At 41.2% G+C, this 12,500-nt stretch overlaps 2 protein-coding genes and 1 pseudogene across 2 annotated transcripts; 2 read left to right on the top strand and 1 right to left on the bottom strand.

The window, feature by feature from the left end:
- The window catches only part of LOC137991359 (uncharacterized), a 6,335-nt pseudogene extending 3,353 nt beyond the window's left edge, over positions 1 to 2,982 (bottom strand).
- A 116-nt stretch (positions 2,983 to 3,098) lies between these two features.
- On the top strand, positions 3,099 to 5,504 carry LOC137991358 (uncharacterized). The gene has a single exon (XM_068836458.1). It carries the CDS (start codon positions 3,099 to 3,101, stop codon positions 5,502 to 5,504), a length of 2,406 nt encoding a protein of 801 aa, XP_068692559.1.
- Positions 5,505 to 5,707: 203 nt separating this feature from the next.
- LOC137991357 (uncharacterized) lies at positions 5,708 to 6,319 on the top strand. Its single transcript, XM_068836457.1, has one exon. It carries the CDS (start codon positions 5,708 to 5,710, stop codon positions 6,317 to 6,319), a length of 612 nt encoding a protein of 203 aa, XP_068692558.1.
- Positions 6,320 to 12,500: the final 6,181 nt, after the last annotated feature.

The following is a 12,500-nucleotide window of genomic DNA, read 5'->3' as shown; positions in this document are numbered from 1 at the left end:
TCATTGACTTGACTCCTTTTTTTCAATGTGCTAGAAAATGCAGATGAACTTCCGGTTTCTGGCTGGGAAACTGGCATTAACTTGATAGGTTTGCATAGATGAAGCCTGAATTACTCTGCCCAGTCTTCTTTTTGACAAGATTCATAAATACCTGTAGGTAACATAAATGTTAGGCTACTTTCAGATATTTTCAGGGAAATACTATTCAGTTTTCCTAACAGAAGAATGAACTAAGTAACAAGATTATACCTGTTTATCAAATTATTCCAAGATATCACAATTGGAATGTAGATCAGTGTTGCAAAAAATATAATATACCTCTGCCACAGAACTCATAACCAAACCAGTGATGGTCAGACATTGAAAATTCTGAGGGGGAGGGGGTTTCACAGCAGAAAGGTAAACTGGAAATTTCATTAAACAGATTGAAAACATCCTTGGGAGAGGTATGTGTCTTTGGAACTACACATTTTTAGGTCTGCCCTTAAACAGGTGACAAGAATTCTCAATTTCAATGTAAGTGCTTACCAGTCACGAAACCACCAGGGAGTTTCTTCACCAACGAACATGCTGGTAGTTTGTCTTGTGTACATGGAATGGGTAATACATGGTATGGCTAGTATCTTGGACAGTTTGTTTTGTGGTTGCAAGACTCGCTGATGGGAAAGTGACCAGTTGCCATGTTAATAATCCATTCAAGGCAAGGATGAAAATATTAAAAATATTTCAAAAGAAGGGTTTTAGTTTTTTTTTTTTAATCATGCCAAGATATTGGTCAGAGAAAAATATTTCTCACTGTCGCAAAAGCTGGAAAACAAAAAATCAAATTTCATGAAACCGGCATTGTACTGGTTGAGTTGTTTCAGTCGGTTACTTCTTAGTCTTGTTCACGTGTGGCCAGGCAGTTCAATTATTTGTGTACTTCATAGACTGGTGAGTGGTATTAACAAATTGAATTAAACGCTCAGGACATTTTTGCTACGCTTTGGTGAGTTTTAAAATATGTTTTGAATATCTTTATGAAGAGAAGGTTCATATGCGAACGCCCAAGGGAACACCCAAAAACCTGGCTAACCTGACAAATTCCTACGTAGAGCAGAACATAAGACCGTGGGATTTTAACTGTTATCTCAGAAACATTAGATTTCTTTTATGGAACTGTAAAGAGCATCCAGTGATTCATAGTATGTGATTTTCTGCAACCATTTTCAGACAACAAGTGAATCTGGTCGTTTCAAACGAAAACCCGTTCGGGCCTTAGTAAAAGTCGATTTTAAACACCGAATATAGACACCTGTTATCGTCTAATTGGCATGTAATTTTTGTTCTATAAATCTACTGCCGAGCCTAAAGCAGCAGATGAGCCAATACGTATTTCTCAACGTTCTTCAGATCCACAGTTCCGGGCAAACGGGTTTTCGGGTGATTTAAATTAATTCATCACGAGTTACGGATTACCAGTTCTTGAAGTTTACTCACTAAACAAGCTTTGATTGTAGACTGTCGACGTGCTGTTGTAACTCCGCGTTTTCCACCAAAAATTTGCACTCGCTTTCACGAAACTGACATTCCAGTTCACCTATTTACTTGCGGTGGCTGATTTCCTTTTTTTTCGACGAGAGCGTAGCTGAGTACAAAAGTCTGTACGCTACTGAAGACGCTGACAACAATTTATCGTCTAGAAGTAGAATTGCTTCCCGAAAGTCACGTTCTAACAGAAATTTCCACAAATAGTTGGATGTGCAAATTATGTCACGAGAAGCGCTAAGTCGTTTGGATGTGTCAGAACGCCCCGATCGCTTCAACAAGGGTAGGAATGCAAACAAGCTGAGAACATACAGAGACTGTTCCCGCACGACAAGCCATGTTTCTAGTCACGCAACGACAGTAGTTACTGCACCCAAGAACGAAAGGTGTGACCCTAAAAACTTGTGTGAGATGTGTGGGAAGAGTCATGATCTTGATGACTGTAAAGAGTACTTAAAGAAGTCCTTACAAGAAAGGAGAGAGTTTCTAAAGGAGAAAGCTGTGCTTCGCATGCTACGGTGGTGGTCATAGGTCAAATGGGTGTGCCCAGCGAAGAACTTGTGAAACGTGTGATAGACGCCATCCTACTGGACTTCACAATGACAACTTTCGTCCTAATCAGCCAACAATCAAGAATCAGAATCCCTCGAACGAGCAATCAGTTGATGTGGTAACTACTTCTCATGCTGAAACTGAGGAGGCCGTTTGTAGTGTTGTTGGCATAGGGAATCCAGTAACTGCCGTACCTATAGTCCCTGTCAGACTAAAAGCCGCCGGAAATGAAGACGTAGCTGCCTGCTTGGATGTTAAAGGTGCCGACACGAAGCTGATGGTGAGAACTGTGAACGGTACTTAGTTACATGACGCTAAGGTTTTAAATGGTTTGACCGTTACGGATCTGAATGGTGAAAATGCCATCACTTTGCCTAAGACATACACCAAAGAAGACGTTTCCTCGATCGAAGTGCAGACGTGCAGTCGCCTAAACTCACTCGTCGGTGGAAACATTTCAACCGGATAGCTGAATTTATGCCCTCTAAGCTCCACGGTGCGAAAGTCGGTCTTCTCATTGGATCAAACTGTCCAAAGGCCCTTGAACCTATGGACATCCTAGCGAGTGCAAACGGTGGTCCCTATGCGTCAAAGACTTTTGTGGGATGGACAATAGTTGGGCCACTGCACATGACCAACACAGAGCAGCAGAAAGTCGACTGCAATAGAATAGCTGCCTTTGAAGTAGGATCAGAGAAGCTCCCTGCCATCGTTTTGCAATAGAGGACAAAGTTAAGGAAATTATTCCGCCACTGGCTTTGAACAAGATGTTCGAACTAGACTTCCACAAAAGATTTGACGAGAAAAAACGACAGTACTGACAAGAAGACAAGAAATTTCTTAAGATTGTCCATCAAGGCATTCGACGCACAGATGACAACCACTACGAGATACCTCTACCATTCCGCTCTGACGATGTGTGTTTTCCGGACAACAGAGAGCAAGTGTTGCAAAGAGCATGCTGGCTGAAAAGAAAGTTTACAAGAAACGGCAAATTTTACGAAGACTACGTTAATTTTATGAATGACATCATCCGTAAGGGATTTGCTAGAAAGGTGCCAGAAGATCGAGCTCCCGCCAAGTCAGGTCAACTGTGGTATATACCTCATCATGGTGTCTACAATCCTAGGAAACCAAACAAGATCAGGGTTGTCTTTGATTGCAGTGCCAGATTTGGAGGGACGTCTCTAAATGACCAATTACTCAAAGGGCCAGACCTGACCAGTTGCTTAGTTAGCATGTTGTCAAGATTTCGTCAGCAACCAATTGCCTTTATGGGTGATATTGATGCCATGTTTCACCAGGTTCGAGTACCCGATAAACAAAGAGATTTTCTCAGATTCTTTTGGTGGCCGAGTGGTAGCCTCGACAGAGATCTCGCAGAATATCAGATGAATGTGCACCTGTTTGGAGCTGTGTCCTCCCCCAGTTCTTCCAATTTCCCTTTAAGACAAGCTGCAGATGATGCAGAAGAATTCATTGGTTCCGAAACAGCTGAGGTATTGAGGAAGAATTTTTATGTAGATGACTGTCTACGCTCGGAAGAGTCAGAAGAAGAGGCTATTCAGAGAATACGTGGTGTACGCTCCGCATGTACTCATGGAGGCTTCAACCTATCAAAGACTGTCAGCAACAGAAGAAGAGTGTTGGAAAGCGTGCCAGAGGACTTACGTGCCCAAGGATTGAGAGCTTTGGACCTGAGCAGTAATTTTCTACCAGTTGAAAGAGCCCTTGGGGTACAGTGGGCTGTCGAATCAGACACGTTTGGGTTTCGAGTCATCCTCAAGGACAAGCCACTCACTCACCGAGGTATTCTTTCCACCATCTGTTCTATTTTTGACCCACTAGGGATGGCTGCGCCTTTTTTGTTGAGCGGAAAGAAAATTTTGCAAGATCTGTGCCGTACGAAGTTAGACTGGGATGATGAGATTGACGATGAGTTTTGCATACGTTGGGAGAATTGGAGAAGTCAGTTGTCTGCATTGGAGCACTTCTCAATGGACCGTTGTGTCAAGCCTGATGGTTTCGGCTCTGTTGTTTCAAGGCAAATCCACCATTTCTCAGACGCAAGTGCCATTGGTTATGGCCAAGTGACGTATCTACAGACTGAAAACGACAAGGGTAACATCCACTGTTCATTTCTGATGGGCAAGTCCCGCCTAGCCCCACTTAAAGCCATGACAATTCCGCATTTCGAGCTTACAGCCGCGACTATCTCTGTTCAAATAGGTGGAATGGTTTCCAGAGAGCTAGATGATCCCGTTGATAGTGAAACCTATTGGACCGATAGCACGACCGTATTGAAGTACATACGAAACGAAGTGAAGCGTTTCCACGTGTTTGTAGCAAATCGCATGCAAAGTATCAGAGATCAAACAGATCCCGCTCAGTCTCAGTGGAGGTATGTTGAATCCAAGAACAACCCGGCTGATGACGCATCGCGTGGTCTGAATGGTTATCAATTATCTGATCAGCAACGTTGGATCAAAGGCCCTGATTTCTTATGGTTGTCCGAGAGTGAATGGCCCGAGCCTCCTTGTGTCCTGAATAGCGTCCTCAACGATGATCCTGATGTCAAGAAAGTTCAATTGCTAACTACTGTTGTCGATGAAAAGGCAGACATCCTGACGAGGGTTGCGCGTTTCAGTAACTGGCATCACATGAAGAGATGTATCGCATGGATACTTCGCCTCAAGCAATTATTAACCCACAAGCAGTTACCGCTGACAGACAAAGCACACAGAACGAGAAATGCAGCCATTAAAGACACGAGTCACGAATCATTCACGGTTGAAGAAATGCAGTGCGCAGAGAAAACCATTCTCCGACTGGTACAATATAGTGCGTTTCCTAGGGAGCTTGAAGCCTTACGGAAGATCCAGCGAGAGCATTGTAAAGAGAGTCGTGATTTTTCAAGAGCCAGAAAAGCAGAAATCAAGAAATCTAGCACATTGTACCAACTTGATCCTGTTCTAGACAAGAATGGCTTGCTGCGTGTTGGGGGGAGACTTGGCAAATCACGAGTGTTTCCAGATGATTTCAAACACCCGGTTATCCTCCCAAAGAAGAGTTTCGTGGTGAATCTCGTCATTCGTGACGCACATGAAAGGGTTGGCCATTCCGGTCGAAGCATCACCTTGGGCGCGCTTAGGAGCAAGTATTGGATCATCAACACCAATTCCGTTGTAAGGCACTTCATCTCAAAGTCCGTGACGTGTCGCCGGCTTCGTGGTGTAATCAGTGAACAAAAGATGGCCGATCTTCCCAAAGAAAGATTAACACCAGCCCCTCCATTTACGTATTGTGGCATCGATTACTTTGGCCCTTTTTTATCAAAGAAGGACGCAAGGAAACGAAGCGTTACGGTGCGTTGTTTACCTGCTTATCAAGTCGGGCCGTGCACATCGAGACTGCGAACTCGCTAAAAACTGATTCCTTTCTGAATGCTTTACGACGCTTTGTTGCAAGAAGGGGGCCAGTGCGTGAGATCAGATCTGATCAGGGTACAAATCTCGTTGGGGCAGAGAAAGAATTACGAAGAGTTCTAGAAGAGATGGATAACGGCTTATGCAGAGAGTTCAAGGCTGATTGGGTACAATGGAAGTGAAATCCTCCCTCTGCTTCCCACATGGGTGGCGTGTGGGAGCGCCAAATCCGTTCTGTACGCTCAATTCTCACTGCGTTAATGCGTGAACATGGCAGCGGTCTTGACGACGAATCCTTTCGAACCTTAATGACGGAAGTAGAGTGTATTGTAAACAGCAGACCCCTAACCACATCTTCCTGTGATCCTGACGATTTGGATCCATTGACCCCCAATCACATCTTGACGATGAAATCCAAGGTTGTGTTACCCCCACCTGGCAACTTCCAGAAAGAAGATGTTTATTTGCGCAAAAGATGGAGAAGAGTCCAATACCTTGCCAATGTATTCTGGTCAAGATGGAGAAAGGAGTATGTTCAATGTCTGCAGCAAAGAGTGAAATGGAATCGCCCAAGAAAGAACTTCGAAAAGGGAGACCTGGTCCTCATTGCAGATGATCGAGCCGCACGAAACGATTGGCCTATGGCCCGAATAGTCGACACCTATCCCGATGCAGATGGAAACGTGCGTTCTGTCAGAGTCACCATGGGAACAACAACACTAGATCGTCCTGTCCACAAGCTTGTCCTAATCCTTGAAAAAACGCCCGAAGACCAGGGTTTAAAATCCCAGCCAGAGGAGCCTTTAGTGACATAACTGAAACTTTGTGTATTTTGCTTTCTTTTAAAGCTTCAGTCTGTAAGAGTTTTTTCGGAAGCCAGAAACTCTTAGGGTAGCCAGATGTTGCTGCCGCATTTTTGAATGAATATTTTGTTCGCCTTTGTTTTTAAAATTACTTTCTTTCACGCTTATATGTCGTTTTCGTAATCATTATTCTGTTAGTTTTTCCCTGCATAATTTTGCCTTTGTTTAGTTCATTAGTATAAATTCGCCGCTTTGCTTAAAAATTCATTCTCATTTTGTACTTCGGAGAATCAGCATTATTTTGTTATAAGTTTATCGTCTCTCGGTTTAGTTTGTTCCGTTTTTAAAGCCATACAACGTTTGTAAGTATCATTTCCACTCATCGTTTCGTTTATTTCGTCGTTTATAATTCCTTGTCGATTTCTGTTTACTTAGCTCATTGCAATAACGTATTTGTGTTTGTTTCCTTTTAGCAACCGCTTTAGTTAATGAACCATCGAATTAAAGTTACCGTGTTGTTTTAGCAAGCACTTTGGAGCTTTGGCTTTGGCCCCAATATGCCTGATATGGCGGAGAGTGTAAGAAATGATGAAGATGAAGAGAGCAGATTGGAAAGTTTTGAACAAACTGAGACTTCATCTACAGGCAATGATGCGGATAGCATTGAGAGTACTGACCCTGAAGTGATAGTCTTGCTTGCCAAATGGTTACAATCACCTGATGGAGGGGAAAAAAATGAGAAAACTGCAAAACAAGATGTGTCACAGATAAAGAACATTTTATCTCTGATTGATGCTGACAAAAGAGTTATGTCGCTTTTTGATTGACCCTAATTCTGAGCAAATTTGTGAAGTATGCTGAAGAGAAATATGATGCATCTACCGAGGTGGTTACTCAACTCCTACAACAGATCTAGCCTAAAGAGAAAGTGGGAAAAGATGGAAAAAGACAGAGTGGAACTTGCTACACCTGAAAAAATTGATCAGTTTCAAAAAAGCCAAGCTGCCAGGGATGCTGTCATTTTGCTGGGAAAGTTGAGTGGAGCACGTAACATTGAGATTACTCAGACTCACTTTCTTCTGGTGGAAATCTCAATTGACAATGCAAACCGGGAGGGAGTACTGTCAAATATGACTGTGAAAGAATTTCAACGAGGTTACAAAGGAGATGACAGATACATTATTCATGTGATGAACCATAAAACATTTCATGTCCATGGGCCAGCCCAAGTCGTCTGCACTAGGAACCTGAAAAACTAGATGAATATCTTCATCAAACAAGTAAGATCAAAGGTCCCTGGTGTTGCAACTGAGAAAGAACTTGACCCTCGTTAAGTTTGTCTTGTCTGCTCATCAATACGGTTGTGCTGCCCTTATCTGATTTCTTGAGAATAATGCTTTTGTTACGTGATAGCTCTTTGAGAGCTTGGCACTATTATCTTTTGGTTTTTTCAGTACTTGCGAGCTCAAATTTGACCTCCTCTAGGCAGGTTTCCAGAGCTACTGATGGCTGGACTGGTGGTTTCCAGTCCGACTTAACGTGGAAAGGATGAGTTCGCTTTCTTCTCTGTGAAAAATGTATTGTAGTCGCATTTTTCTTGCAAATAGATTGAAATCCGCAGAAGTTGGCGCCTGATAAGGTTTTCTTTTGTCACGGGTGAGGGATGAACTTCAGACCACGCGATAGTAGAGTAATTTGCTCATCGGTCAGTTGTTCATTCGACACATTTTTGGTATACTGTTTGCACAAAAAAAAAAGTATAATGAAAAGGAGACATTGCCAACGAAAAATACTGTAAACGGATGTTGCCGACGAAAAATGAAACAGAAATTGTAAAGTACTACAGCAAAGTATCAACTACTGTAAGGAATACTACTTTTTTCTGCAACAGGAGTCTTATTTATTTCGGACAAATGCAAGATTTAACCTCTGCTTTTAGACCACTGGACCACTAAGCCAAAATAATTACTCAACATTACACCACACCATGAAAGTATTCTGACACCAATTTCCCCCATAGAAAGACTATATCATGCAAAATAACCGGAGAGACACTGGAAGTTCAGCAACAAAATCAAGCATTTGGGAGTTATAACATATATTATTTGCCTTCTTGTCTCTGGACTAATTTTCGTTTGTGCGGAGTTATGTCTGTTTTGTACCCTTCATGCCAAAATCGTTCTTGTTGATCTAAGACTTTAATTCTGCTAAACACAGCAACGGGTGTTAAGATGTATTTGATTAGCTGTTGACCGTGAGAAAAGCGGCTGAGATATTAAAATAACAGATAACGAGCCATCAACCCAATTAATTGACACTTCTTTTCATTACAGTAAGCCTACAAAAGGCGCTATTTTGTATTGTTGTTGCAAGGCGTCGCTTCATCGGCATGTGACGCTTGCCAGGCACCCTGGCTCCAGATGTCCCTTCTCAAAATATCTAGAAAAAACGGCATTTGTATATTTTAAATGTGCCATGTATATTACGTTTAGTCCGTTCTCCAGCAGTGTGGCACGTGGCCGACGATGAAATAAAGTTTTTTATTGACAAAATACAAGATAATTTGGCTTGAAAACATGACCAAACATGGTCTTTGCTTTTATCTTTGCCATCTGCTAATCTTGAACTGTATCGCAAAGTGGAATTAAACCTACCTCACAGTCAAAAACTTCACCAATAGCTGCGTCCCAAATGTCCTTGTATTCATAGTCCCCTCGAATACAAGACTTAAATGAATATGTAGACTAGTCAATGGTTTTCCTCTTTCTCTCGTCGACACTTTAAAATTGTTCTTAAAACTCGAGGTTTATGACAATTTTGCTAATCTGCACAGGTTGCCTACGGCCCGAAATTGATATTGCAGGCGAATGCTGCAATTGTGGCTGTGCACCGGGGTGAGTACTGCAGGCAAATTGGTGGCAGATGCAAGATATTTCAGACTATCATTTTTTTATTTTTTATTTTTTAATAACTTTTTACGTATATCCTTGAGTACTGTTGCACGATATTGCATTTTTCAAACATAAGTTTTGAACGTAAGGGGTTGGGTATCCTGCGACGACCTCAAGCTCCGTCTACAAATCATCGTAGATTGTCGAGTTTGTTAGTGTCCAGAACAACAAATGATTTGTCACAGACCCCTAGGGACGGCCATTGAAATACTCATTGGCCAAGGTATTGATTGCTATCATTTTGGTTTTCTGTTTGGTTATTTTTTTGTTTGATTGATTGTTTGTCTGTTTGTTTTGGACGTTTTACTAATGTTAACGGACGAACGAAGGAAGGGATTAATGAATGTCTGACTATGTACTGTATGCCAAATTACCACACTAAAAAAAACATTGTAGTGATTTCTTTGTAATTTTGGATAACCAGGTTTCTCTCCCTCAGCCATACCTAACTGACTGTAGATGTTCTGCTGGCCTGCTACGCAGACATTCTTTTGGCTCGTCACGCAATATGCCAAAGGAATGTGTGCGTAGGAGGCTAATGTTCTACTCCACAACACTTTTTTTTTTGTTTTTTGTTTTTTTTTTTTTGGTCAGTTATAACCACGTCAAGCCTACAGCCCTCAGAAAGTAATGGTAATGTGAACTCTACACTGTACAAATATTTTGCGTCTAAAAATTCCATGTTGGAAACTGTTATAAATATCTGTCCTACATTGAGAGAACATACCTATGTAGCGTAGGTGCATTCAGTGGGGGGATCAGCCATCTTTTCATGCTGGCTTGCCCTAACAATGTGAAGTGTCGGCTCTAACGCAGGCAGTGATTGGTTAAAGTAAGAGGGGTGAATATAGGGGGGGAGGGGTTGGGTGGTTTTAAGTTTGCTTTAACAAACATTAGTGTGTTTGAGTGAAAAATGAGACATTCCATCACAAGGTATGGCGCTTTTAAATCGTACACTGAGTGATGCTCATGATGTACTGATTCCTTTGACTCTGTTTACGTGCTGATCATGGACTTAAAAATTGCTTCTTTTTATCGGCTAGTTGTATTTTAAACAACAGCTTATTATGTTATGTATGTATTTACTTAAGTAACTGGAAATAGTTACACCTAGCAACGGTTCTTTCGGTAACATCCGTCTATTACAACGGAAATATTAAATCCCATCCTTTTGTCAGTCGGCTTGTTTCTGGAGAATCCTAATGCTAGCATCGTTCTCGTTTAATACAATTAAAGCGACATATCATGACCTAGTATGTTTTTTTAGTTGCCAGAGTTCAAGAAGGGAACCAAGCCGTCAGCCAAGGTAAGGAAACACACAACTCTATGAATATGTAAATTGTTTTGCTCATACAATCGACGATAATGGCTTTCTTAACTAAATTGTTCATTGGAACTGACACCGTATTTCAAAATTGTCTTCATTTCATCGTAATTGAAGAATTAGATTAACTATGATGAAATTAAATATATATTTTTTAATATTACGTACGATGTCAGTTATGTTGCAAAATTCAGTTAACAGCGGCAAATATGAAACACAACGGTCATTGTCAACTGCAGGTAGGGCTGATGAAGAAAGTAACGTATGGCAGGCGTGGTGGTCCTAGACGAAACGCGGGCCGAAGAAAAGCGTCCCCAAAGTGAGTTATTGGATAGACAAATCTTTCAGGTTCTTTTATTCCTACTTGTCACGTGACGTCATAAAAAAACTAAAATTCAAAAGTAAAGAGACTTTTCCATTCTTAGCTTCATCACGTAAAAAACTTTTAGAAACGTATCTGGTTACATGTTTTCAGCTCGGAAGCGTGCTTTGTTTTAAAAATAGAGCAGTTTGAATTTTAGATTTTCTCACTCTGCGTGACATAAAGATGTCTGCTCACAAGCATGTCACATACATGAGAACATCGATTCAGCGTGTTTTTTAGAGGTCTGAAAACCAACATCGCAAGAGAAGCGTCTATGTCAATGTTTGCAAGCTCAAAAGAGAGAAGAAAGCCTTTGAGATAGCCAAAGTAAATTCCAGATGTTTTCACTCGTTTCCGGCTGCCATATTGGAGCCTCTCAGAGGGACTCCATCGTGGCGCGTCCATACTAAACTCTGTAATTTTGAGTGGTACATTTTGCCGAATAACTCGAGTATGGGATATCGCACAGCCCTGAAACTTTGGCATTTTGTTTATTTATTACTCTTCTACAATATCTTAATTTCTTGACTTAATCTAATGAATGGTTGGAGATTTTATGTTTCAACTTGCGTGACTTCCACGTGACTGCGTTTGTGAAAATTTTCGTCAAATGGGGGGAAAGAATTTGTGAGTAGTCATACAAAACTATTCGGTTTGATTAAACTTGGTGTTAGTCTATGATAATGTGCAAGAACCTATACATAAATCGTTATTCGTTATATCAACAAGTAATAATTAGTATGAATTCAAACATATTTTCTTCTACAATAACACACTGTTTCGATCTTCTCTTGATTCAAATTCCAGACTTTGGTTAATAACAACATCAAGATCACTCGCATGAAATTGTTTTGATATTATAACATCTAAGCAAACAGAGGCACCCAACAAGAAACTTCGGTGAGATATCTGTTCGGGAGAGTCTAGTCCTTCTGAGACTTTCGGATAATGCATTGACAAAAAGCTGCTGCCTTCCTAGCTAAACCATCACCTAAAAGATTCGCAAACAGGGAAATCCAGGAGAAAATAGTCCCTTAGATTTTCGGAAGGGATATTTTTGCAATTTTTGGCTCTTAAAAAGGTCACCTAGCATTTTCGGGTAAGCAAATAGTTCGCAGAGAAGTTATTTGAAGTTAACGTTCAGCTAGCTATTTCTGAAATGAAGATTTCATTCCCTAAACTTTTCGGGCACTTCTCAAATTTTTCTAGCTGATCAAAACAACTCTTTAAACAGTCTTTAAACACGACGAGGAGCCTAGAAATATCCCTCTAGGTTTTTTTGCTTAATTTGCTCGTTTGTTGCCCCTGAACAAAGAAACTAATAGAGAAAGAAATAGCCCATCGGAGTGCTAGCATGAAAGGAACATATATTTTGTCCCCGACGGAAGCATTGTTTAGTGGATAATTGCTCAGTGTGTGGGATTGGAAATGTAAATGTGCTCATCTCTTGACAGGTATCTTTGGGTGGCAACGATGGCTGCGTCTCAGGCCTTACACTAAATGTCCTGGAAGATGCCTTCCTGAGGCACTTTCTAGGCCTTACAAGAGAGCAGG

Source organism: Montipora foliosa, chromosome 2 (genome assembly GCF_036669935.1).
Source record: "Montipora foliosa isolate CH-2021 chromosome 2, ASM3666993v2, whole genome shotgun sequence".
In the NCBI taxonomy this organism is placed as follows: domain Eukaryota; kingdom Metazoa; phylum Cnidaria; class Anthozoa; order Scleractinia; family Acroporidae; genus Montipora; species Montipora foliosa.
This window is presented reverse-complemented; position numbering and strand designations above follow the sequence as displayed.